This window comes from Danio rerio, chromosome 3, assembly GCF_052040795.2.
Source record: "Danio rerio strain M-AB ecotype USA chromosome 3, GRCz13ab, whole genome shotgun sequence".
Taxonomy (NCBI): Eukaryota; Metazoa; Chordata; class Actinopteri; order Cypriniformes; family Danionidae; genus Danio; species Danio rerio.
In genome coordinates this window covers 10,878-38,722 of record NC_141023.1, presented here as the reverse complement: position 1 = coordinate 38,722, position 27,845 = coordinate 10,878, and the positions used below count along the sequence as shown (strand labels likewise).

The window sequence follows — 27,845 nt, the reverse complement described above, 5'->3', positions numbered from 1 at the left end:
CCTGCTGGTCAAACTCTGTAAATGCAAACAAAACCCAAGGCTAAACTGACCGCTACAGCTTCTGCCCAGCATTTTAATAATTCAGTTCTCATCATAATCATTCATAATTCAATTTTCAGACTTGTGTATGGCTATCATATGCGTTAGTAATGCTATGGAGGTCAATAAGAGATTTTTAGTTGAGATATTCACTAAATATTTCAATTTCACAAAACATATCCAGTAAAAAAAAAATCCAGTAATTAATTAATTAATAGTAAAAAAGTGAGAACTGTGCTTTCTGTGGCAAAGTGCCTAAAAGCACATAATGTTGTAATAAAGTGGTGAAATGACTAGCTCTGTGGGGATGTGAACAGATTTAATAATCTGAATATTGTCATTACAGCAATGCTAAAACTGTATGAAAAATAGGTCATTTCTTGCTGTTAAAGACATCGTTTGACAGAGTTTGACAAATTCACTCACACTCAAGTGTAAACCTTCATCGCTTTCTTCCTTCTGTTGAACACTAAAGAAGATATTTTGAAGAATGCTGAAAACCAGTGACCATCCACTTCCATAGCTGCAAAAACCAAAACTGTGGACATCAATGGTGATGAGTTTCCAGCACTCTTCAAAATATCTTCACAAACAAGTTAGAATCAAGTCAAGAGAGAGTAAATTACGACATAATCTTCATTTCTAGGTGAACTGACCCTTTAATCTGCTCAGCAAGTGTTTTACCGCCACCGATGAACTTCCGGTAAACAGTTAATGTGACTATTTTTAATTTTTGGTGACGCAGCAGAGGTGATCTCTCAAGGGTGAGGTGTTTTTATTGTGATTTATATTAACATCCTGAATAAACCATTCCCATGCATTTTGTATATTATGAGAATAAATAACCATAATATAAATAGATAGAAGTAAAGTTGGTTTAATATTGCAATATTCAGACATTCTCTTTAAATACAATATCAGAAAAGTACTCTGCGAATTCTAAATAGGGAATTCACATTAGCAGAAATGACTATCAAAGTCCAGCATTATTCACAGTCAATTAGATAGAGTTAATGTTGTTTACAAGTCATACTAGCATGCTAATTTCCATCCAATATTCAGAGTAACATAAACAATATAAAGACTGCTAAATGAACCAATGTGCGCATATAAACCAACTCTACTCTAAATAGCCGGGTCCGTCTCGTTTTAGGGTCCCCTAGAAACATTTCCCCTGTGTTCAGTGTGCTATTTGCATGTGTTTTATCAAATGCAGAAGTTTTCCTAACGTGTTTGCGTTGTGAGGATCTGCAACACGTGTCAAACCGATGAGGAGCTTTTCCTTATTTGCTTGTGTGTTTTAATTGCACGTGTTTTACTAAATTGCAGCACTTTAACTCTCTCTCTCTCTCTTTCTACGAATAAATGTCAAAGCTGCTAGTTTGACATAATGTTGCTAGGCTAGCATGACAAGTTGCTAAATCTAGAAACAAAAGACTCACTGTAAATAAACAGTCCCGTTGCGCTGCTGCAGTGTTTGTGCTGTTCATCTCCGGAGTGACAGGTGGCAGTCAAGTGTCCATAGGCGCCATAAGAGCCCAGAACACAGAGAGAGAGAGAGAGAGACACACACACACACACAGACCAATGAAACCGAGCGGACTGACTGACAGGAGTTTAAGCTGAAGTGAATCTGAGGTATCTGCGTGTCTGCAGTTTGAGGTAAGATATACTTTCTGAACTTTACCACAGATACACTAAATCCTGATGCAAATCCAGGTGAGCTCGGCGGGAAGTACAGTGACGGTAACATATGCCAGACTAAACAGACTAACGTTAATATCTAGAGGGAAAGTTGGCTTTATATTCGCACATTCAGACTTAAAATAATAATAATAATTTCAGAAAAGGAATTTTTGCTAATCACATGATCAGCTAATGATGATCACTGTACAGCACTGTTGACAGTCAGTTAATCAGTGCTGGTGATGGAGGTAAAGTTGGGTTTATATGCGCACATTGGTTCATTTAGCAGTCTCTATATTGTTTATCATGTTACTCTGAATATTGGATGGAAATTAGCATGCTAGTATGACTTGTAAACAACATTAACACTATCTAGCTGACTGTGAACAATGCTGTACTTTGATAGTCATTTACTGCTAATATGATTTACCTATTTAGGTTTTGCAGAGAATACTTTTCTGACATGATATTATTGAGGAGAATGTCTGAATATCCCAATATAACACCAGCTTTACCTCTGTGTGCTGGTGTTGTGTAGCGGCTGTGTCATTATAATCAATCTGTGTTAGACTGTTTACATTATGCTTTACTATTATATTGAAGCTTTTTATTAAAGTCTGAATGTGCAAATGGAAAACCAACTTTACCTCAAGCAGGTGATTTGTGTTCAAAAGAAAAAGTTGTGTGTTTAGGTGTAACCAAGTATTTGGAAACATTAAATGACTTCTGTTTTATATCCTGTGACAAACTTTAAGGTGTTATTAATGTCCTGTGTCTTATTACTGAGATAGAGTTCAATTATATATGTATATATCAATGCAACATGCACAAAAGTAAACTAATCTAGTTCCCTAAATGTGTTTCTAAAAGTCAATAAAACATGCACCAATAAACATACAGAGATATAACTTCACCTCAAATATAACTATAAATATAACCTGATTACTCCATACTCAAGATTACATGATAAACAGCGGGGAAAATAAGTGTTTGACCATCCGCATTTTCATCAGTAAGGGGATTTGTGTGTGGGCTATTGACACAGAATTTCCACCAGATGCAGATATCAAGACAAATATTGAGTTCATACAAAGACATCAGAACATTTCAGTATACAAGCAGAGTCATAATAAATAAAGTGACACGACACAGCGAATGAGCACTGAACACACTTTATTTAATCCTTTGTATAAGTGATTCCAACCTCTAGACGCCTGTGTGGAGAGACCAGTCGTCTGCATTGCTCAGGAGTGATTCTGGAATAACCTAAATCAAGTGTTCCAAAATAAAAGCACATCCTCATCCTCCTCATCCTCCTCATCCTCCTCATCCTCCTCCTCATTGTGTCTCTCAGATTGCTGGGCTGTGAGTGTGTTTGTGATGGGGGCGTCTCTGTGCCGGACAGACCGCTGGCTCTTGGTTGTCCCAGGCCGCAGACGCAGCGCTCATAAAGGCTGTCTGACGGGTGGAGACGAGTCTCTGGATGGGCTGGACCGACAGGAGGACATTGCTCAGTTCCCCTATGTAGAGTTCACCGGCCGCGACAGCATCACCTGCCCTACCTGCCAGGGCTCCGGACGCATCCCAGCAGGTGAGCACGCCGAAAATACACAGCTTCACACTCACCTTATGAAGGAGGAACTCTTCAAAATCAGTCCAGAATACATGTAATAATGTTATATATCTCTCTGAAGCTGACCCTCGTAGACTGTGATCCTAATGATTTCCATCAAGTGTGATTATAACCAACACAGTTAAATCCTGTTCAGCATCAGAGGCTGCTGGAGATGCTCACACACTGCTCACACACTCCCTAAATGTCTGTAAATTAGGGCTGCACAATGTATTGCTTCAGCATGGATATCGCCGGATCTGCAGTGTCCAGCTGGGCTTATGATATCAGAACATGTGCTTTGTGGGATCATCACACACTTTAACCCCAATAGAGGGAAAGGTTTTTACATCTGGATGTGTCTTTAAGGCCCGTTACTGTGCGATATCAAGCTGATTTAAATCATGTAGCTGAAAAGTTTTAAGCTTTAGCAAAGATTATTTCTATTGAATTGCTTATGCAGTGTAGACTGCACAGTGTTAATTCACTCATGATCACTGCATTTCAGTTCCTAAATACTGTTAAATCCACAGACACTCACAGCACACTGTTAATTCTGTATCTTTATTCAGGTTTGTTCATGGAGGATTAATGTCACTTGTGGAGTTATATTTCTATCACATTATACATCACAGACACAACAAACATGGCAATGTGCTTTATCTGTTTCAGATATTGTGCAGCTGTAATGAGAATTCAGGAGAGGGGTTTGTTGTGTTCTGTGTTGTGTAAAATCAGCAGGTAATCAGTGGTATTGGTCGAGGTCAGGAGGTGGAGGATGTTTCTCAGTGTTATCTGACCGGCTGATTGTTTTTCAGGGCAGCTGAATGAGTTGGTTGCTCTGATCCCCTACAGCGATCAAAGGTTACAGCCTCGGAGAACGTGAGTGACACACACACACACACACACACACACACACACACACACACACACACACACACACACACACACACACACACACACACACACACACTACTGGGGTTAAACCCTGCTCAATAGTCATTTCTGCTGAATGAATATGAGCTGGTGAGCTGTAACCGCTGACCTCCACAGTAGGAAACACAAGTACAGTGGCAGTCAATGGTTACAGGTTTCCAACATTCTTCAGATTATCTCATTTTGTGATTTGACAGAAGAAAGAAACTCAGACTGTTTAGAAATGGGTAAGAGTGAGTAGATGAGGACAGGGTCTTCACTCCCTGTAAGCACACTAACACACTGGCTCAGACTCGTGATTGTCCACTTCCTCTCTCTGCAGGAAGCTGTATGTGGTGCTGTCAGTAATTCTGTGTCTGCTGGCGTCTTTTCTGGTGGCTTTCTTCCTGTTTCCACGTGCTGTGCTGGTGGTGGACGATGGCATCCGCTCCGTGACTGTGCACTTTGACCGAAACAACAGCAAAGTGCTCATCAACATGACGGTGATGTCCTCATTAGTGTTATCCGCATGTGCAGTGCTGTTCCCGGGTTCATCCGCTACTCATGTCAATTGAGAAAACACAGTTTTATGAATATGAGAGATGCTCGTTTACCAGCTTTTAGTCAAATCACACATTACAGGGACTTTGATATAAAGTTGTGGTGTAAACGATCAGTCTAGCAGCAAGATAAACACTATTCATTCATAACTATAACAATATTACTGTACAACTACTCATCATCACTGTAGAGTTTATTCAATTCATTTCAGTTCATCTTTATTTCTATAGCGCTTTACAGCAGCTCAGCACAGATGAAGCTCTAGTAGTGAAACTGCTTCAGTCAAGTGTTCAGAGTTCAGTGTGATGTGAAAGTCTCTACTGATAGTACAAACACTGAAGATGAACATGAGGGAATTATAATGCCTTTATGGGAAGGGTTCAAGGCTCCAGTTGCCCTAATGATGCACCCTAACCATCCTTTGCATTTGGATTTCAACAGTGTGCTTTAATGCGTGTGTTAATGCGTGTGTTAATGCGTGTGTTAATGCGTGTGTTAATGCGTGTGTTAATGCTTGTGTTAATGCGTGTGTTAATGCGTGTGTTAATGCGTGTGTTAATGCGTGCTTTAATGCGTGTTAATGCTTGTGTTAATGCTTGTGTTAATGCTTGTGTTAATGCGTGCTTTAATGCGTGTGTTAATGCGTGTGTTAATGCGTGTGTTAATGCGTGTGTTAATGCGTGCTTTAATGCGTGTTAATGCTTGTGTTAATGCTTGTGTTAATGCGTGTGTTAATGCGTGTGTTAATGCGTGTGTTAATGCGTGCTTTAATGCGTGTTAATGCTTGTGTTAATGCTTGTGTTAATGCTTGTGTTAATGCGTGCTTTAATGCGTGTGTTAATGCGTGTGTTAATGCGTGCTTTAATGCGTGTTAATGCTTGTGTTAATGCTTGTGTTAATGCGTGTGTTAATGCGTGTGTTAATGCGTGTGTTAATGCGTGTGTTAATGCGTGCTTTAATGCGTGTTAATGCTTGTGTTAATGCTTGTGTTAATGCGTGCTTTAATGCGTGCTTTAATGCGTGTGTTAATGCGTGTGTTAATGCGTGTGTTAATGCGTGTGTTAATGCGTGTGTTAATGCGTGTGTTAATGCTTGTGTTAATGCGTGTGTTAATGCGTGTGTTAATGCGTGTGTTAATGCGTGTGTTAATGCGTGTGTTAATGCGTGTGTTAATGCGTGTGTTAATGCGTGTGTTAATGCATGTGTTAATGCGTGTGTTAATGCGTGCTTTAATGCGTGTGTTAATGCGTGCTTTAATGCGTGTGTTAATGCGTGTGTTAATGCGTGTGTTAATGCGTGTGTTAATGCGTGTGTTAATGCGTGTGTTAATGCTTGTGTTAATGCGTGTGTTAATGCGTGTGTTAATGCGTGTGTTAATGCTTGTGTTAATGCGTGTGTTAATGCGTGTGTTAATGCGTGTGTTAATGCGTGTGTTAATGCGTGTGTTAATGCGTGTGTTAATGCGTGTGTTAATGCGTGCTTTAATGCGTGTTAATGCGTGTGTTAATGCGTGCTTTAATGCGTGTGTTAATGCGTGCTTTAATGCGTGTGTTAATGCGTGTGTTAATGCGTGTGTTAATGCGTGTGTTAATGCGTGTGTTAATGCGTGTGTTAATGCGTGTGTTAATGCTTGTGTTAATGCGTGTGTTAATGCGTGTGTTAATGCGTGTGTTAATGCTTGTGTTAATGCGTGTGTTAATGCGTGTGTTAATGCGTGTGTTAATGCGTGTGTTAATGCGTGTGTTAATGCGTGTGTTAATGCGTGTGTTAATGCGTGTGTTAATGCGTGCTTTAATGCGTGTTAATGCGTGTGTTAATGCGTGCGTTAATGCGTGCGTTAATGCGTGTGTTAATGCGTGTGTTAATGCGTGTGTTAATGCGTGTTTTAATGCGTGCGTTAATGCGTGCGTTAATGCGTGCGTTAATGCGTGCGTTAATGCTTGCGTTAATGCGTGTGTTAATGCGTGTGTTAATGCGTGTGTTAATGCGTGTGTTAATGCGTGCTTTAATGCGTGTTAATGCGTGTGTTAATGCGTGTGTTAATGCGTGTGTTAATGCGTGCTTTAATGCGTGTTAATGCGTGCTTTAATGCGTGTTAATACGTGCTTTAATGCGTGTTAATGCGTGTGTTAATGCGTGTGTTAATGCGTGTGTTAATGCGTGTGTTAATGCGTGTGTTAATGCGTGTGTTAATGCGTGTGTTAATGCGTGCTTTAATGCGTGTTAATGCGTGCTTTAATGCGTGTTAATGCGTGTGTTAATGCGTGTGTTAATGCGTGTGTTAATGCGTGTGTTAATGCTTGTGTTAATGCGTGTGTTAATGCGTGTGTTAGTGTGTGTGTTAATGCGTGCGTTAATGCGTGCGTTAATGCGTGCGTTAATGCGTGCGTTAATGCGTGCGTTAATGCGTGTGTTAATGCGTGTGTTAATGCGTGTGTTAATGCGTGTGTTAGTGTGTGTGTTAATGCGTGTGTTAATGTGTGTGCAGTGTTATTTAACCCTTGTCTACTGTTCAGATTGACTCCCCTTTGCTGATGTTGGGGCTGTTTTTGCCCTATTGTCTTCCATTATAATCACATTTATTGACTGCAAAGCCACGACAGCAGATACTCCTGCATTCTGGAGTGTTGCTGGTTTTCTCTGTTGTTATTAAGAGGGATAATGTGTCATTAATACTGTTGATCATCAGTGTGCAGCATTAACCCTTTAGATCGGCCTGTGCTGAAGAGTTTATTATCATTTAGGTGGAGTTTAGTGGAGTAAAACAGCAGATTATACAGAAGTGTGTGTGCAGAAATACACTCACTGTGTTTGCTAATGCATGAGTATCTGCTGTCATGGCTTTACAATCAATAAATGTGATTATAATGGAGGTCAATGGGGCAAAAACAGACACCAACATCACCAAAGAGGAGTCAATCTGAACACATTGTGTTGATCAGTTTAGGAACAATTTCAAAGCATTTCTCCAAAATATGCATCAAAATCAGATGGATCAGCAGAAATCATCACATTTGCTGAAACACAGAGAAAGATGAAGACTCTAAATCAGCCCAGAGAGGATAAAAGTGACCCAGCAGCACACAAGGGTTGATGATTGAGTTGTTGTTGTGTTAAACAGAGCTCGCTGAACTTCACCAACTCTAATTTCTTCACGGTGTGGGTGGACAGTGTGAGCTGTCAGGTGCTCTACATGAAGAGCGTCATTGGCTCTCAGCAGCTGGATAACGTCATCCACATTCAGCCCCTCAGCCAGAGACAGGTACAGTTCATCTAAATCTGGGTTGTTTTCACGGCTCCTTTCATTTTGATGCGACATACTTTTCAGCAGAATCAGTGCTGTACAGTCTTCATTAAATGATGAGGAGAGGAAGTGTTGCTAAAGGAAGCGAGGATTCATCATTTCACTTTATTCGACCTCTCGCATCCTTTCCTTGTGACCAGGATAGAAGAAGAAGAATGGAGAAGCTCTCAGTGTCTCTGATATACACTGGCTGTGTTTAGTGTGCATATTTCTTCATGTTTTTGATCAATCATTTACCGTACTCAGGATTGTGTAATGGATTGAAGTTTACTATGGAATGTGTTTGCTAATGCTGTAATAGTCTAAGTGTATCTCGAATGGGACTGAATTCAGTCACTGAGTGTAAAGTAATGAATTGTGGATGATGTTAACTGCTGCATCTGAATGTGTTTAAATGCAGGTCAACTTCACTGTCAAGATGGAGATCGGAGGAAGCCTCTCTTATGTTTAGTGAGTGTCAGATCAGTAACTCATCTTCATTAGTCTATATCTGCTCTTCTCTGACTTCATATTGTCCCACTCTGTTTTAGTGCTTTTTGCACAATGGCCACCATCAAGGTCCACAACATCGTGGTGTTCATGCAGTAAGTGTCTCATTGCCACATTCACACTTACTGTCTTCAGCTGTTGTCCTATATTGAAAGTTGGAGACGATGAATCAAGATCCCGAAACACTTCTAGAGCACCCTCTGCTGTTAAACACTAGCCTAGAGCGCCATCTGCTGTTAAACACTAGCCTAGAGCGCCATCTGCTGTTAAACACTAGCCTAGCCTAGAGCACCATCTGCTGTTAAACACTAGCCTAGCCTAGAGCACCATCTGCTGTTAAACACTAGCCTAGAGCACCCTCTGCTGTTAAACTCTAGCCTAGAGCGCCATCTGCTGTTAAACACTAGCCTAGCCTAGAGCACCATCTGCTGTTAAACACTAGCCTAGCCTAGAGCACCATCTGCTGTTAAACACTAGCCTAGAGCACCCTCTGCTGTTAAACTCTAGCCTAGAGCGCCATCTGCTGTTAAACACTAGCCTAGCCTAGAGCGCCCTCTGCTGTTAAACACTAGCCTAGCCTAGAGCACCATCTGCTGTTAAACACTAGCCTAGAGCACCCTCTGCTGTTAAACTCTAGCCTAGAGCGCCCTCTGCTGTTAAACACTAGCCTAGAGCGCCATCTGCTGTTAAACACTTGCCTAGAGCGCCCTCTGCTGTTAAACTCTAGTCTAGAGCGCCCTCTGCTGTTAAACATTAGCCTAGAGCACCCTCCACTATTAAACTCTAGCCTAGAGCGCCCTCTGTTGTTAAACACTAGCCTAGAGCGTCCTCTGCTGTTAAACACTAGCCTAGAGCGTCCTCTGCTGTTAAACACTAGCCTAGAGCGTCCTCTGCTGTTAAACACTAGCCCAGAACGTCCTCTGCTGTTAAACACTAGCCTAGGGCGCCCTCTGCTGTTAAACACTAGCCTAGAGCACCCTCTGCTGTTAAACACTAGCCTAGCCTAGAGCACCGTCTGCTGTTAAACACTAGCCCAGAGCGCCCTCTGCTGTAAAACACTTAACTAAAGCACCATCTGCTGGTAAACACTAGCCTAGCCTAGAGCACCCTCTGCTGTTCAACTCTAGCCTGGAGCGCCCCCTGCTGTTAAACATTAGCCTAGAGCATCCTCTGCTGTTAAACACTAGCCTAGAGCACCCTCTGCTGTTAAACAATAGCCTAGAGCGCCATCTGCTGTTAAACTCTAGCCTAGAGCGCCCTCTGCTGTTAAACTCTAGCCTAGAGCGCCCTCTGCTGTTAAACATTAGCCTAGAGCGCCCTCTGCTGTTAAACACTAGCCTAGAGTGCCCTCTGCTGTAAAACACTTACCTAGAGCGCCATCTGCTGTTAAACACTAGCCTAGAGCGCCCTCTGCTGTTAAACACTAGCCTAGCCTAGAGCACCATCTGCTGTTAAACACTAGCTTAGCCTAGAGCATCGTCTGCTGTTAAACACTTGCCTAGAGCACCCTCTGCTGTTAAACACTAGCCTAGAGTGCCCTCTACTGTTAAACACTAGCCTAGCCTAGAGCACCGTCTGCTGTTAAACACTAGCCTAGAGCGCCCTCTGCTGTTAAACACTAGCCTAGAGCGCCCTCTGCTGTTAAACACTAGCCTAGAGCGCCCTCTGCTGTTAAACACTAGCCTAGAGCGCCATCTGCTGTTAAACTCTAGCCTAGAGCGCCCTCTGCTGTTAAACATTAGCCTAGAGCGCCCTCTGATGTTAAACACTAGCCTAGAGTGTCCTCTGCTGTTAAACACTAGCCTAGAGCGTCCTCTGCTGTTAAACACTAGCCTAGTGCGCCCTCTGCTGTTAAACACTAGCCTAGAGCGCCCTCTGCTGTTAAACACTAGCCTAGAGCGCCCTCTGCTGTTAAACTCTAGTCTAGAGCGCCCTCTGCTGTTAAACCCTAGCCTAGAGCGCCGTCTGCTGTTAAACACTAGCCTAGAGCGCCCTCTGCTGTTAAACACCAGCCTAGAGCGCCCTCTGCTGTTAAACACTTGCCTAGAGCGCCGTCTGCTGTTAAACACTAGTCTGAGCGTCCTCTGCTGTTAAACACTAGCCTAGAGCGCCGTCTGCTGTCAAACACTAGCCTAGAGCGCCCTCTGCTGTTAAACACTAGCCTAGAGCGCCGTCTGCTGTTAAACACTTGCCTAGAGTGCCGTCTGCTGTTAAATACTAGTCTAGAGCGCCCTCTGCTGTTAAACACTAGTCTAGAGCGCCCTCTGCTGTTAAACACTAGTCTAGAGCGCCCTCTGCTGTTAAACTCTAGTCTAGAGCGCCCTCTGCTGTTAAACACTAGCCTAGAGCGTCCTCTGCTGTTAAACACTAGCCTAGAGCGTCCTCTGCTGTTAAACACTAGCCTAGAGCGCCGTCTGCTGTTAAACACTAGCCTAGAGCGCCGTCTGCTGTTAAACACTTGCCTAGAGCGCCCTCTGCTGTTAAACACTAGTCTAGAGCGCCCTCTGCTGTTAAACTCTAGTCTAGAGCGCCCTCTGCTGTTAAACACTAGCCTAGAGCGTCCTCTGCTGTTAAACACTAGCCTAGAGCGTCCTCTGCTGTTAAACACTAGCCTAGAGCGCCGTCTGCTGTTAAACACTAGCCCAGAGCGCCCTCTGCTGTAAAACACTTAACTAAAGCACCATCTGCTGGTAAACACTAGCCTAGCCTAGAGCACCCTCTGCTGTTTAACTCTAGCCTGGAGCGCCCCCTGCTGTTAAACATTAGCCTAGAGCATCCTCTGCTGTTAAACACTAGCCTAGAGCACCCTCTGCTGTTAAACAATAGCCTAGAGCGCCATCTGCTGTTAAACTCTAGCCTAGAGCGCCCTCTGCTGTTAAACTCTAGCCTAGAGCGCCCTCTGCTGTTAAACTCTAGCCTAGAGCGCCCTCTGCTGTTAAACATTAGCCTAGAGCGCCCTCTGCTGTTAAACACTAGCCTAGAGTGCCCTCTGCTGTAAAACACTTACCTAGAGCGCCATCTGCTGTTAAACACTAGCCTAGAGCGCCCTCTGCTGTTAAACACTAGCCTAGCCTAGAGCACCATCTGCTGTTAAACACTAGCTTAGCCTAGAGCATCGTCTGCTGTTAAACACTTGCCTAGAGCACCCTCTGCTGTTAAACACTAGCCTAGAGTGCCCTCTACTGTTAAACACTAGCCTAGCCTAGAGCACCGTCTGCTGTTAAACACTAGCCTAGAGCGCCCTCTGCTGTTAAACACTAGCCTAGAGCGCCATCTGCTGTTAAACTCTAGCCTAGAGCGCCCTCTGCTGTTAAACATTAGCCTAGAGCGCCCTCTGATGTTAAACACTAGCCTAGAGTGTCCTCTGCTGTTAAACACTAGCCTAGAGCGTCCTCTGCTGTTAAACACTAGCCTAGTGCGCCCTCTGCTGTTAAACACTAGCCTAGAGCGCCCTCTGCTGTTAAACACTAGCCTAGAGCGCCCTCTGCTGTTAAACTCTAGTCTAGAGCGCCCTCTGCTGTTAAACCCTAGCCTAGAACGCCGTCTGCTGTTAAACACTAGCCTAGAGCGCCCTCTGCTGTTAAACACCAGCCTAGAGCGCCCTCTGCTGTTAAACACTAGCCTAGAGCGCCGTCTGCTGTTAAACACTAGTCTGAGCGTCCTCTGCTGTTAAACACTAGCCTAGAGCGCCGTCTGCTGTCAAACACTAGCCTAGAGCGCCCTCTGCTGTTAAACACTAGCCTAGAGCGCCGTCTGCTGTTAAACACTTGCCTAGAGTGCCGTCTGCTGTTAAATACTAGTCTAGAGCGCCCTCTGCTGTTAAACACTAGTCTAGAGCGCCCTCTGCTGTTAAACACTAGTCTAGAGCGCCCTCTGCTGTTAAACTCTAGTCTAGAGCGCCCTCTGCTGTTAAACACTAGCCTAGAGCGTCCTCTGCTGTTAAACACTAGCCTAGAGCGTCCTCTGCTGTTAAACACTAGCCTAGAGCGCCGTCTGCTGTTAAACACTAGCCTAGAGCGCCGTCTGCTGTTAAACACTTGCCTAGAGCGCCCTCTGCTGTTAAACACTAGTCTAGAGCGCCCTCTGCTGTTAAACTCTAGTCTAGAGCGCCCTCTGCTGTTAAACACTAGCCTAGAGCGTCCTCTGCTGTTAAACACTAGCCTAGAGCGTCCTCTGCTGTTAAACACTAGCCTAGAGCGCCGTCTGCTGTTAAACACTAGCCCAGAGCGCCCTCTGCTGTAAAACACTTAACTAAAGCACCATCTGCTGGTAAACACTAGCCTAGCCTAGAGCACCCTCTGCTGTTTAACTCTAGCCTGGAGCGCCCCCTGCTGTTAAACATTAGCCTAGAGCATCCTCTGCTGTTAAACACTAGCCTAGAGCACCCTCTGCTGTTAAACAATAGCCTAGAGCGCCATCTGCTGTTAAACTCTAGCCTAGAGCGCCCTCTGCTGTTAAACTCTAGCCTAGAGCGCCCTCTGCTGTTAAACTCTAGCCTAGAGCGCCCTCTGCTGTTAAACATTAGCCTAGAGCGCCCTCTGCTGTTAAACACTAGCCTAGAGTGCCCTCTGCTGTAAAACACTTACCTAGAGCGCCATCTGCTGTTAAACACTAGCCTAGAGCGCCCTCTGCTGTTAAACACTAGCCTAGCCTAGAGCACCATCTGCTGTTAAACACTAGCTTAGCCTAGAGCATCGTCTGCTGTTAAACACTTGCCTAGAGCACCCTCTGCTGTTAAACACTAGCCTAGAGTGCCCTCTACTGTTAAACACTAGCCTAGCCTAGAGCACCGTCTGCTGTTAAACACTAGCCTAGAGCGCCCTCTGCTGTTAAACACTAGCCTAGAGCGCCATCTGCTGTTAAACTCTAGCCTAGAGCGCCCTCTGCTGTTAAACATTAGCCTAGAGCGCCCTCTGATGTTAAACACTAGCCTAGAGCGTCCTCTGCTGTTAAACACTAGCCTAGAGCGTCCTCTGCTGTTAAACACTAGCCTAGTGCGCCCTCTGCTGTTAAACACTAGCCTAGAGCGCCCTCTGCTGTTAAACACTAGCCTAGAGCGCCGTCTGCTGTTAAACACTAGCCTAGAGCGCCCTCTGCTGTTAAACACCAGCCTAGAGCGCCCTCTGCTGTTAAACACTAGCCTAGAGCGCCGTCTGCTGTTAAACACTAGCCTAGAGCGCCGTCTGCTGTTAAACACTAGTCTAGAGCGTCCTCTGCTGTTAAACACTAGCCTAGAGCGCCGTCTGCTGTTAAACCCTAGCCTAGAGCGCCGTCTGCTGTTAAACACTAGTCTGAGCGTCCTCTGCTGTTAAACACTAGCCTAGAGCGCCGTCTGCTGTCAAACACTAGCCTAGAGCGCCCTCTGCTGTTAAACACTAGCCTAGAGCGCCGTCTGCTGTTAAACACTTGCCTAGAGTGCCGTCTGCTGTTAAACACTAGTCTAGAGCGCCCTCTGCTGTTAAACACTAGTCTAGAGCGCCCTCTGCTGTTAAACACTAGTCTAGAGCGCCCTCTGCTGTTAAACACTAGTCTAGAGCGCCCTCTGCTGTTAAACTCTAGTCTAGAGCGCCCTCTGCTGTTAAACACTAGCCTAGAGCGTCCTCTGCTGTTAAACACTAGCCTAGAGCGTCCTCTGCTGTTAAACACTAGCCTAGAGCGCCGTCTGCTGTTAAACACTTGCCTAGAGCGCCGTCTGCTGTTAAACACAAGCCTAGAGCGCCGTCTGCTGTTAAACACAAGCCTAGAGCGCCCTCTGCTGTTAAACACTAGTCTAGAGCGCCCTCTGCTGTTAAACTCTAGTCTAGAGCGCCCTCTGCTGTTAAACACTAGCCTAGAGCGTCCTCTGCTGTTAAACACTAGCCTAGAGCGCCGTCTGCTGTTAAACACTAGCCTAGAGCGCCCTCTGCTGTAAAACACTTACCTAGAGCGCCATCTGCTGTTAAACACTAGCCTAGAGCGCCCTCTGCTGTTAAACACTAGCCTAGCCTAGAGCACCATCTGCTGTTAAACACTAGCTTAGCCTAGAGCATCGTCTGCTGTTAAACACTTGCCTAGAGCACCCTCTGCTGTTAAACACTAGCCTAGAGTGCCCTCTACTGTTAAACACTAGCCTAGCCTAGAGCACCGTCTGCTGTTAAACACTAGCCTAGAGCGCCCTCTGCTGTTAAACACTAGCCTAGAGCGCCATCTGCTGTTAAACTCTAGCCTAGAGCGCCCTCTGCTGTTAAACATTAGCCTAGAGCGCCCTCTGATGTTAAACACTAGCCTAGAGTGTCCTCTGCTGTTAAACACTAGCCTAGAGCGTCCTCTGCTGTTAAACACTAGCCTAGTGCGCCCTCTGCTGTTAAACACTAGCCTAGAGCGCCCTCTGCTGTTAAACACTAGCCTAGAGCGCCGTCTGCTGTTAAACACTAGCCTAGAGCGCCGTCTGCTGTTAAACACTAGTCTAGAGCGTCCTCTGCTGTTAAACACTAGCCTAGAACGCCGTCTGCTGTTAAACCCTAGCCTAGAGCGCCGTCTGCTGTTAAACACTAGTCTGAGCGTCCTCTGCTGTTAAACACTAGCCTAGAGCGCCGTCTGCTGTCAAACACTAGCCTAGAGCGCCCTCTGCTGTTAAACACTAGCGTAGAGCGCCGTCTGCTGTTAAACACTTGCCTAGAGTGCCGTCTGCTGTTAAACACTAGTCTAGAGCGCCCTCTGCTGTTAAACACTAGTCTAGAGCGCCCTCTGCTGTTAAACACTAGTCTAGAGCGCCCTCTGCTGTTAAACTCTAGTCTAGAGCGCCCTCTGCTGTTAAACTCTAGTCTAGAGCGCCCTCTGCTGTTAAACACTAGCCTAGAGCGCCCTCTGCTGTTAAACACTAGCCTAGAGCGTCCTCTGCTGTTAAACACTAGCCTAGAGCGCCGTCTGCTGTTAAACACTTGCCTAGAGCGCTGTCTGCTGTTAAACACAAGCCTAGAGCGCCCTCTGCTGTTAAACACTAGTCTAGAGCGCCCTCTGCTGTTAAACTCTAGTCTAGAGCGCCCTCTGCTGTTAAACACTAGCCTAGAGCGTCCTCTGCTGTTAAACACTAGCCTAGAGCGCCGTCTGCTGTTAAACACTAGCCTAGAGCGCCGTCTGCTGTTAAACACTAGCCTAGAGCGCCGTCTGCTGTTAAACACTTGCCTAGAGCGCCGTCTGCTGTTAAACACCAGCCTAGAGCGCCCTCTGCTGTTAAACACTTGCCTAGAGCGCCGTCTGCTGTTAAACACTAGTCTAGAGCGCCGTCTGCTGTTAAACACTAGCCTAGAGCGTCCTCTGCTGTTAAACACTAGCCTAGAGCGCCGTCTGCTGTTAAACACTAGTCTAGAGCGCCGTCTGCTGTTAAACACTAGCCTAGAGCATCCTCTGCTGTTAAACACTAGCCTAGAGCGTCCTCTGCTGTTAAACACTAGTCTAGAGCGCGAGCACCTCAGAGTGCTGTCTGCTGTTAAGCAGGATTAGATGAGAAGCTGAAGTCTGAGGTGATGTGAACACATGTTTAATCATTTAGGTGGAAGAGACGAACTGACTTTAGATGTTTTTTATCAGGGTTATATCTTCTAAAGCTGAATTTTGTCTGTCTTGGAGACTCTAGATTACAGATATCCTTAACTAACCGGCTGAAACATCCATCTAAATGCATTTTAATTTGACGGGACCTTATATTCCCCCAGGACCTCAGTGAAAACCTCCTACATGGTGCGAGCGGGACAGAATACTGTGGAAACGTACCGCTACATCGACTGCGGCTCAAACTCCACCGTGCACCAGCCATCAGGACTCGCCTGGTCTAATCCTCAGAACAGGAAACTGCTCCGGTGAAAACTCAGCCGGTAGACGCTCGCTCATTTCTCAGAAGGCAGCTCCGTTTCTTTAATTCCTGTCACTGTACAAGCTCAACACATCCAATATGATGTACAATATCACTGAATCATCTCTCAGAACAGATGCTGCAGTCTCTCACTTACAGTTTAGTATTGTTTCTTGCCCAAATATCTAAAAATCCAGAAGCATTTTCCACACTAGCGCTAAATATAGTGCTGTTTTCAGGAATAAAGAGTCAAAATGCAGAGAGATTTTCATTAAAACAAGCCGAATAATCTGACAGTGAGGGAAGCAGAATACTCTTGATGTTATTCCTGATACAAGATCATTTCACTTCCTCCATCGTCAGATTATTCTGTTTGTTTTAAGGAGAATCTCTCTTGATTTTGACTCATTTCTTAAAGCAAGACTATATTTCATACTGGATTAGGAAATGCTTCTTGATTTTCGAGTTTGTAGATGTTTTGATGAGTGTTTGGACTAGACACTGAAAGTTAGAGCAGCATGTGTTGCGGTGTGCTGGAAAGGGCTCTGCTTTCTTTGATCAGTTCTCTATCTTTATCATCTATTAGAGTTGCTGTACATGTATTTTTGCAGTGATTTGACCAAAAGGGAGATTTTATTTAATTATTGACAGGATGCTGATGTGCACTTTAAAATACCTCTTGCTTTAATTTATTTGATGTTTTTTCTTATTGCCAAATGTCTGTCCTTGTGTTTGTAATGTCCAGTAATTCATCTGATTTCTGCTGATTATTCTCTTATTTATTCATTTTGTTCTGCAGTAAAACTCAACTTGAATTCATCAGTGACCAATAATCAGGATATATAGACTGAAATTATACATATTCCTGGCAGATTCTGACTTAAAGTTACTTTTACTGACCCAGGCTTCTCCTACAAAAGAGTTAGAGGATGTGCAAGAGGCGTCATTCTGGAAAAATATACTTCATAGCTTTTATTTACATTTGAACAAAAACTTTAGGTCAGAATTTGCCATGGGTGTGAATAGTTTGAGGTTTGACTGTAAGGTGTAGATGAAGTGTGTGGTCTCAGTGTTAATGTGTGTGTTTCTGATGTGAAGTGCAGATGTCTGCTGTGCGACGCTGAAGCTGAGGAGGAACCTGTTACACAGCAGTGACCTGCTTCAGTCTCTGCATCTGTGATGCCATGATAATGTGTTTCACCAAGCTTTAATTGATCAAATGCTGACAGATGCTCCTCATTGACAGAAGCAGCTTTACTGAGGCACTTTCTTTCTCTGCAGATTTGGCTGAATAATTGACTTTTAGTCGTGTTTTTCATTGTCGGACATGTTTAAAAATAAGCTGATAATAAAGTGTTGGATTGAGTTTTTGCTCTGAATGCCGTGTCAGAATATGGTTTTGTTAATATGTTTGGATGAAATGTTTTTCTGTTTTTATTTATTCCATTTTTAAATTTTCCCACCTGCCAGATTAACCTCAACAGTACAGGCCTCAGTTCAGTGTGATCTACAGCCACAACCATTACTAGCAGCTTTAAAATATTCTTTCTACTCTGCTCTGATTGGTCAGATGACTCTACTTCCCTCTGATTGGTCAGATGACTCTACTTCCCTCTGATTGGTCAGATGACTCTACTTCCCTCTGATTGGTCAGATGACTCTACTTCCCTCTGATTGGTCAGATGACTCTACTTCCCTCTGATTGGTCTGATGACTCTACTTCCCTCTGATTGGTCAGAGGGCTCTTTACTGAGAAAAGAGATGAAAATCCTCTACGCTGAGCTCTGTAAATGAAAAGAACAGAAACAGAATTTGATCTATATCTTAAAACAAATGTAAATATCTTAAATCACATTACATCTACCTTTAATGTTATGATTCTGGATATTTAACATTATTTTAAAATATGGAGAGCCGTTTCAAACAGGTACAAATGAAAATCATCGATAATATCATTATATTAGTTATTAAAATAAATGTGCAGCAGAGCTTCTCTCTGTACACTCCAGACCAACAGGGGGCGCTCGCTCTGTGATGATCAAGTCAAATCAGCTTCACTTCTACAGTGCTCTATATAGTGTAGACTGAGCTCCAGCACTGTGTGTGTGTGTGTGTGTGTGTGTGGTGTTTTTCAGGAGAACACCTGCGCTTCTGTCTGCTGGACTACACCTGCTCCTCCAGCCACATGGAGGACACACACGTGCAGCACAGCCAACAACACTTCCTGTCTGCAGTTCGGGACTCCAGCCACTTCCTGGTCTTTAACTTCAGACACACACTGCAGGTATGACGGTGAGACGCGCACACACAGATCAGCTTTACAGACACACTCCGGCTTTTTGTAAATGGGCTGATTTCAGCATGTCTGAATCCCTCAGCAGGTCTCAGCATCTGCAGGAGCAGTTTTAGCGTAGCTTAGCATAAATCATTGAATCGGATTAGACCATTAGCATCGCACTCAAAGGACCAAAGCGTTACAGGAGTTTTCCTCTGTGAAGCGTGGCTCTTCTGTCGTATCGTGTACTAAGACAGACAGAAGATGAGGAGCTGCTGTTAGTCTGGTATAGCTGAGCTGTTCCCTCATTCAGGCGTAGTAATCCAGAAACTCTGCGGTGGTAGTGCGACTGCAGCGGCGCAGTGATATTACACAGCACGGACACCTTTTTCTCATTCTAGGGACTGTTTTCAGGAGCTTCTGCTGATCTTACTGCAGTGTCAATGCAGAAGAGTCCAGCTTAAGCAGGAGAATCATCACTTATGACTTAGTTTTGAGGAAGATGCTAACGGTCTAATCCGATTCAGTGATTTATGCTAAGCTAAGCTAACAGCACTCCTGCAGTCAGTGGTGAAAGTGTGCTGTGTGCTCCTGATTCCCCTCAGCTCTGCTCTGACTCGTCACTCTCTGCTTCGTGTTTCTGTCATCAGAGTTCTTCTGGAAGCTGATCGGCACCACAGAGAAGTCCACCAATCAGATGTTCACACACACACACACACACACACCAGCAGCAGCAGCAGCAGCAGCAGCAGCAGGATGGCCCGATCGCTGCATTCTCAAGTGATCTTCTGTAGTGTTCTGCTGTTCTTCGAGCGGTGCTGTTCCCTGTGTTCTGCCTCTGCTGATGTCCATGAGGAGCTTCTGATCTTCACTATATATAATGTCTGTGTTATATTGGATGTAGTTAATTTATTCATGATTATTATTAATGTAGCCTTATGTACAGTATTTCTGCATGTTCAAGCTCTATGAATGGCAGGAGTAAAATCCCTTCAGGTTCGTTGAATGTGGAGCTGATTATCTGCTGTGTGTAGATGTATCATGCAGTGGCCTAATTGCTTCCTTATGATGTTAATAATGTAAGGATATTATTATTAGTCTATCCTACATGACATAATAACTTATCATTCTGTCACCAACATAAATATAGAATGTGTGAATCAATTTCGTCACTGGCATGACTTTAACATCATTAATTCGTTTTGCAAAATTCTTTACTCAGTTTGCATGATGTGAGTTGTCAAACTGCTGATTTTAAAGGAAGACACTAAACCAGCTGTACTCCTCATAAACGGTAACCCCACAGAAATATTTTCATCAGTAACGACAGTTTCTTTATTAAATCTCACCTTTAATAATTCTCTCGAAACACTTCATAACTAATGAAGTAAGGGCAACAGGTCTAAAATCATTTAACTCCCACAGAAACATAATTTTGGCTATAGGAACAGATTTCTTCCAGATTTCAGGAACTCTTTGCAACACAAGAGCCTGAAAAAATGCAATGAAATATTTCAGAAAGTTGTTCAGCACATGTATGTAGCACCCTACCACCAATATTATCTGGGCCTGGGCTTTTTTTAGTATTAATTCTCTGAAAGAGGTCTTTGACCTGAGTCCTACTAATGTTTACGGATTTACTACATGACAGGTGTTGTTCTAAAATGTCATTTTCTGACTTAAAATCACCCTCATCAAACCTTAAGTAAAATGTATTTAATTCCTCAGCAAACTCTCTCACAGAACTAACACCAATCAAATTAGTTTTATTGCCCCCTCTATCTTCTTTACTCCCAACCATTGTGTTCACACCTTGCCTGGCTGATCTTCAGTTTTTACTGCCGTACTGCTTCTGTATTTTCTGTTTCTCTATTTTAATTATGTACACTGTTTGTACATTGTTAAATCAAGGTAATCTGAATACACAATTGAGATGTGTATGTGTTTTATTATTATCATGGACATAACCACTTCAGCACTATCATCTCCCATAAACTGCATAAATCAGTTTGCCTGAAAGGAGACATTTATCTGCATATGTAAATTGTGAATTACCACACTAAATCAGCTGTACTCCTCATAAATGGTAACCCCACAGAAATACTTTTGATCAGTAATGACAGTTTATTTGCTCAACACTTATTCTACACAACAAACTGACTAAAATGCAGAAAAAATTAAACCAAAACATTAAAAAACGGCCGAGATATAAAGGATTAAACCTGACCGAAAGCACACTCAGCTGAGGACACACGGGATTGGTCTAAAAACACGAATACTAATGAGTCATTTGCATATGGTCTATTCTCTAATAAAACACGATTTTAAAGGGCTTCATAAGCTTAAATATGATAATCAAAGTATGAGAAAACAACCTAGACATCAGATAATCAAATTCTGAATAAAAATATACAAACAAGAACAAAGAAAAACACAAACAAACAATTGGTCATCACCATTGCCGAAATGCTGTGTCTCAAAACTTGGTCATTAGGCCAGGGTCTCCTGTTCTTCAGGGTAATGCTCCCAACGGTTATCCCTGATAAGGATGATGTCTGCTTGGTTCTTGCATTGCCTTAGAGGAGACATCTGGTAGAAGAATGATATATCTACAAAGATATATCCGCCAGATTGATCCTTGACCTGACCTTTTAAATTTTTCACTTCTAGTAAGTAGTTGGAGGACAGGATTATCTCTTTGAATACTTTTAGTCACATTTGGGCAAGTTCTTTGATCATCTTGGTTTTCTGGAACTCCTTGGATGTTGACTGGAAGTATTCTTGAGCAAATCAGCACGGAGTGAGAAGGCAATGACTAGTTCATGGCCAACTTTTACTCCTGAATCTACCTGTTGGATTCAGCTGATTTGGGCAAGGCCTCTCCTTTTCCCTGGAGATATCTGGGGTCCTGGGGAGCCTGGTCTCTGGATTAGCCAGAGTAGGCCCCATAGAGAAACCTCTTCAGACTCTTCTCGGGTGACCTGGGCAACCTTGCGGTGTTAACAAAAGGTCACTTGGGGGAGTGGTAAGTATTCAGCCTCCCTGGGTCCACTTGGACAGCACGCAGGGAAGGTGGCCGGGGGCGAACAGGCCTTAAATGAAGCCCAGTCTTCTACTGGTGATTAGCACCTCCACACAACAGCACATTGTGCATCAACACCACCTACAGCAGTCATTCAAGAACTTTTCAAAAAATCATCAATTCAAACATGAGAACTACTGAAGATTTGTTACCTCAGAATTTACTAGGATTAAGGTTAAGGAGTAAGAATAGAACTTTCATAGGGACTCTTTAAAACACCAAATCTCAAATTATAACTTACAACTTTGCAGAATGACCAGATTTTCCCTCTTTAAGATCCATTATTTCCATAGAAAGATTTAATATGAATTTATAACTCAAATTTGTTTATAAACTCCATGGGAAGATTTAATGTTTATTCTTCTTAAACTTGTAACCCAGAACTTTTCAGAAAAAACCTTACATGCCTTCTCCAGAACATCTGTAGTGTATATGGATGTTTCAAAAATATGATCTTCTGTAACTCCTAGAACATCTAACCCCAGAACCTCTCAGTGAAAGTAACCACACTAAACTTTTACAATCTCAATTTCATGGGAATAGTTTGACCTTCACCTATAAATATTTCAACTTTACCTGTTCCAGTTTCCTCTTCAAAAATCTCAAATTTAAATGAAAACATCTCAAGTATCAAGAATTCCTTTTGGCAGTGAGAATCCTTTCAAATACAAAAGCGCTCACTTTAAGGCTTTCACTTAAGCAATGAAAATCAGTTTGCTTCTATTGTAAACTTTTTTTTTTTTTTTTTCTCCCCACATAGCGTGATTGTAGAAGTTCCCAACTACACAATAGCATAGACCGTACACCTATTTCCAAAATTTATTTGTCAGACAGTACTCCGTCATTTGCAGTGGTCTCATAATAAAGTTACCCCTTTGGGAGATATTTCTGATGACTGGTTTAAAATCTGTCCAGAACCTTAACTCAATATAATTTGCCGGGCAGCTGCTTTGAGGTTTATTCACAATAAATCAGCTCTTTGGGCAGCTCAGTGCTCCGGGCATATGGGTTACCTTGGTAATCTCTCACTGACCTATTCACTCATTGCATAAATGAATTCTTCCTTCAGTGGAATCTCCCTTATCTGCTTCATTTTCTTGAACATTCATATAAACTTCTATTACAACTGTTTGGGCTAAGGATCTTTGAGGATGTGCATGCTTTATTTTCGCATCAGGTATGAGAGGTTTAAATCAGCTCAGTTTTCAGAGATTATTTTCGGTGTTTAATTTTCACTGCTGAAAGTAAAAACAATGAAGAAAAATCCATCCATGCTCAACTACACAAGCCCCAAACCAAGCGAGCCATTGTGGAGAAGCTGCAGATGGGAGAGGTCACCGGCTGGTGTACAGACTGACCCTTCAGGATCAATATGTAGACTCGTGGGTCACTATAGGGTCTTAAAAGAATTAATCTCATGCTCTAATACACCAGGAGCTCCCTCAAATACTGGGCAGCTAAGGCATTGAGGGCTTTGTAGGTAAACAATAACATTGTAAATTAAATATTTAATAGTGAGTCAATGCACCGATGAAAGAACTGGAGTAATGTGATTTCTTAGTTCTAGAAAGCACTCTAGCAGCTGCATTTTGAACCAGCTGGAGTTTGTTAGTGAGGCCAGCAGGGCAACCGCCTAGTAACTCATTACAGTAGTCTAACCGAGAGGTAATGAAAGCATGAATAAGCTTTTCTGCATCAGTTATTGATAGCTCGTCAAAGTTTGGCAACATTAAGATGAAGAAATTGAGTTTTACAGATGTTTAATCTGGCCTTACACAGGTTGCTGTCAGAAATAGCCCCGAAATTACTGACTGAAGATGAGGACTAGTTTGTGGCACACTTGTCAGCTCTACAAAGCTGACCAATCACAGCTTGCTCTATTCATTGAGGTGTGCATCATTGTCTGACTGCCACAGCAAGGGCTATAACCATGCACAGGTTGTGCTGAAGCATACTCGTGTGCTTAATGCAGAAGTATAAATATGCCTTTAGGAGTGCTGTTTCTGTGCTTTGAGATTGTCTACATCCAGATTAAAATTTTTCATAAACTTTAGCTGCTTTTCCACTCGCTGAATCGTTCTCTAAATGGAACTGCTCAATTTTGTGCCAAACTGGGCCAGGCAGCACTAATACGGTTTTATTTTCCACTCATGCTGCAACCGCTCTTTGAAACATTACACAACCCATCAGTAGTTGCCTTTTAATGCAATGTAAACCGCTCCATTTGTTCAATTAAACTCAATAGCTAAAACACACTTTCAAGTTGATAAACAAAAGCAACCAAGTGAATAAACACTGCTATGCCGCTCTCATATTGTGGTGCTGCATATAGGTACATGTTACAGCACCTTTTTTTAGAGGTTGTATGTTGCACGCCTCTGGCTAAATTTAATTTGGAGAGGAAATGACAAAATGTAACGATTGAAAATGTTTGCAGGGGGAATAAATGTTTAAGATCTCTGAATTTGACATAAAATTAAACTGATGCAACTAGTGCATTTGTATTACAATAGCAGAAATATATTTTGGATGGGCCTTGTCAAAATTGAGCGGGCACTTTAATGGCACTCAACTTTAATTTTTACAATCTATAAGTTGATTATATAACGTGCTACATTTTGATGGTAAAATATAACCCTTTTAAACCAGAGGTGTCCAACTAGATTCCTGGAGGGCTGAAGCCCTGCACAGTTTAGTTCCAACCCTTACCTGTAGGTTTCAAACAAGCCTGAAGGACTCAATTAGTTTGATCAGGTGTTTAATTAGGGTTGGAACTAAACTGTGCAGAGCTGCGGCCCTTTTGGAACTGAGTTTGACACCCGTGTTAAACAATAGCTGTTAAGTATTCAAACATTAAATGAATGCAGCAAGTGAAAAACGGATTTGAAAATGCATCAGGATATAAAGATTTATTTATTTATCAGCTTGACATTTTTAGAAAAATTTTGCATAGCTACCCAGTATATTAAAGATCAGGAAACAAAACGAAAGCGTTACACAGCCCCATAAATGTCAAACTTGTGTAAAACTAAATCACAATGGCCTACTGCTGAAATGCTGAATTTATTATTCATTTATTAACATGTCAAAACCTAGTGATTATTTTGAGAGCAATGCCGACATTTATTAAATTAATTGATGTGACTAGTTTATTAGAGCATATATAGACTAAGACATCACACAACAGTACCTTGGACAGCAGTGCCACTAAAGCTTTAGAGCAAAGTAAAAAAAAAAATTATTGAAAGTTGACTTTCTACGATAGGCTTCAATGATAAGCATTTCTTCTTTGCTTTATTCGATGCGCAGTAGGAAAGTCTCAGTGCATGTAGTCATTGGTTTAATTCTCTCCTGGATCAGAGCGAGATTTGTGCTACCAAATACAGTACTGCGTGCAAAAAACTTGCGTCAGTCAGGCGAATTAAAGGTCTTAATGCTCAGGATGTCAATCAAATTATTAAACTCACCATTAATAAAATAATAGGCTATTTCATTATTTTAGATGACTGGTTAGAAAATAAACCATGTATAAAATAAGTCCATGAAATAACGGAGTTATTACTTCTCTTCCAGAGACTGCTCTATGGTTTAAACCCTTTTAAAACTATTGTTAGACCAGGCAGCACTAATGTGGTTTTATTTTCCACTCATGCTGCAACAGGTCTTTGAAACCTTACACAACACATCAGTAGTTGCCTTTAATTCAATGTAAACCGCTCCGTTCAATTAAACTTAATAGCTGAGAACTTTCAAGTTAATAAAAACAAAAGCAACCAAGTGACTAAACACTGCTATGCCGCTCATATAGTGGTGCTGCATATAGGTAATGTTACAGCACCTTTTTTTTAGAGGTCATGTTGCGCGCCTCTGGCTAAATTTAATTTGGAGGGGAAATGACATGTAACAATTGAAAATGTTTGCAGGGGGAATAAGTATTTAAGATTTCTGAACTTGACATAAAATTAAACTATAATAATGCAACAATAGTGCATTTGTATTACAATAGCAGAAATATATTTTGGATGGGCCTTGTCAAAAGTGAGCGGGCACTTTAATGACACTTAACTTTATTACAATCTATAAGTTGATTATACATTTTGATGGTAAAATATAACCCTTTAAACCAGGGGTGTCAACTAGATTCCTGGAGGGCTGAAGCCCTCCACAGTTTAGTTCCAACCCTGCTCCAACACACTTACCTGTAGGTTTCAAACAAGCCTGAAGGGCTCGATTAGTTTGATCAGGTGTTTAATTAGGGTTGGAACTAAACTGTGCAGAGCTGCGGCCATTTTGGAACTGAGTTTGACACTTGTTTTAAACAATGGCTGTTAAGTATTCAAACATTAAATAATGAATGCAGCAGGTGAAATGAACAAATGTGAAAATACATCAGGATTTTAAGCACTATTTATCAGCTTGACATTTGTTGAAAATTTTTGCATGGGTACCCAGTATATATTAAAGATCGGGGAATAAAACAACACAAACGTTACACAGCCTCATAAATGTCAAACTTGTGTATAACTGAATCATATAATGGCCTACTGCTGAAATGCTGAAAATTGCTCATTAACATGTTAAAACCTAGTGATTTTAAGAGCAATACCGACTTAGTTTAAATTCATTCATTTGACTAGTTTATTAGAGGATATATAGACTAAGAAATCATACAACAGTACCTTGGACGGCAGTGTTTAATTATTGAAGGTTGACTTTCTACCATAGGCTTTGATACGCATTTCTTATTTGCTTTATTCGATGCGCAGTATGAAAGTCTCAGTGCATGTAGTCATTGGTTTAGTTCTCTCCTGGATCAGAGCGAGATTTGTGCTACCAAATACAGTGCTGCATGCAATAAACTTGCATTAGTCAGGCGAATGAAAGGTCTCAATTGCTTCATGTCAATCAAATTATTAAACTTGTCATTTATAAAATAGGCTATTTCATTATTTTAGATGACTGGTTGGATAAAATAAACAAACAATGTATAAAATTAGTCAATGAAATAATTGAGTTATGAGTTTTCACTTCTCTTCCAGAGACTGCTCTATGGTTTAAACCCTTTTTAAACTATTGTCTGACCTGTATAATTTTCTTATATTAAATGAAGTGTTTACTTGTGGATGTCTGGCTAGCATGCTTCTGAGCCAGCTGTGGTAGCTTGGTAACAGAGCCCTGACATCAACACGCATAATCTCTCAGCACAGTTAGCATGGTTGTCTAACCATGCTTAGAATTCCAGGCTGAGAACAGTTTGTAATCGTGCTACATGGTTTCAGGCTCAGAGGAGAAACCACTAACTGTACTGAAGAGTTCGTTCAACAGTTTGGCACGATAGTGGGAAAGCAGTTATTTCTGTTAAAGTTAAGCAGATGACCTTTTTTATAGCATCTTTGATAAAATATTAGACTCTTTAAAACCTGTTTTTTCTAATTTAGCATTAAGCATTTTTTAAAGAGGCTAAGTGACTGCTATTGCAAATTTTTAGGAATCTTCTATAAGTAGGGATTAATTGCAATGGCAATTTAATCTTAACTCAAAGATTAACCCTAACTCTTTGCTCACCTCTGTCCTGTCCCATATGGACTGTAGGGATGGACTGAAGACTGGTGTGTGAACCTGAAGGCCAGAAAGGCTGGCAGTGCATGGCCTAAAAAGGCCAAACATCCTTAGGTTCCTCATTCCGAACTGTCAAGTAGAAAAATAGCAGCCAATATGACCTAACATCGGTAGTAACTAAATTTAATGTGGATGAAACAGCCCTAACCAACCCCCACCCCTAAACAACAGTAAGCTTGGCATGTATTTGGATCATGTTCATACGTTTCATAAATTGAAACTGCTCTAACCCAACCAAAAGAAGTTTGATTATATGGATATTTTAATGTCAGATCATCTATTGAATCTTTCATATGCATCATGGTTTCACTTGTATCAACATCTTGGTCATCTGGGTTTCCTTGGTGCAATCTTTGAAAACTCTTAACAGTTTAACCATCCTTCCCCCCCCCCCCCTCTCTTCAAACACTAGCCTTATCTTGGATCGATGTC

The 27,845-nt window shown here is 42.3% G+C and overlaps 1 protein-coding gene and 1 long non-coding RNA gene across 5 annotated transcripts; both read left to right on the top strand.

The window, feature by feature from the left end:
- Positions 1–752: 752 nt before the first annotated feature.
- Positions 753–20,641, top strand: LOC141381073 (transmembrane protein 106C-like). 4 transcript variants are annotated; one of them, XR_015480271.1, is made up of 10 exons: positions 1,598–1,701; positions 3,080–3,316; positions 4,156–4,219; positions 4,596–4,755; positions 7,935–8,075; positions 8,518–8,567; positions 8,648–8,701; positions 16,301–16,459; positions 18,573–18,721; positions 19,363–20,641. XR_015480271.1 is itself a non-coding variant. In XM_087243846.2 (9 exons), the coding sequence occupies exons 2-8, from the start codon at positions 3,106–3,108 to the stop codon at positions 16,446–16,448; spliced, it is 828 nt and encodes a 275-aa protein (XP_087099972.1). In that variant the 5' UTR covers positions 753–803; positions 3,080–3,105; the 3' UTR covers positions 16,449–16,459; positions 17,541–17,816. The 4 variants fall into 4 exon arrangements, 3 of the variants coding, with proteins under 3 accessions (XP_087099972.1, XP_087099971.1, XP_087099969.1); XM_087243846.2 differs by lacking the exons at positions 1,598–1,701; positions 18,573–18,721; positions 19,363–20,641 and adding exons at positions 753–803; positions 17,541–17,816; XM_087243845.1 differs by lacking the exons at positions 18,573–18,721; positions 19,363–20,641 and adding an exon at positions 17,541–17,816.
- A 585-nt stretch (positions 20,642–21,226) lies between these two features.
- LOC147845334 (uncharacterized) lies at positions 21,227–25,727 on the top strand. The gene is made up of 3 exons (XR_015480349.1): positions 21,227–24,445; positions 24,561–25,166; positions 25,207–25,727. It is a non-coding gene; the product is annotated as an uncharacterized LOC147845334 (long non-coding RNA).
- The last annotated feature ends 2,118 nt before the right edge of the window (positions 25,728–27,845 follow it).

Excerpts from the sequence above, each read along its gene's own strand:
- LOC141381073 (XM_087243846.2), top strand. The coding sequence starts at position 3,106 with ATGGGGGCGTCTCTGTGCCGGACAGACCGCTGGCTCTTGGTTGTCCCA. Across the intron at positions 3,317-4,155 it reads CTCCGGACGCATCCCAGCAG|GGCAGCTGAATGAGTTGGTT; the intron begins GTGAGCACGCCG and ends ATTGTTTTTCAG. Across the intron at positions 4,220-4,595 it reads AGGTTACAGCCTCGGAGAAC|GAAGCTGTATGTGGTGCTGT; the intron begins GTGAGTGACACA and ends CTCTCTCTGCAG.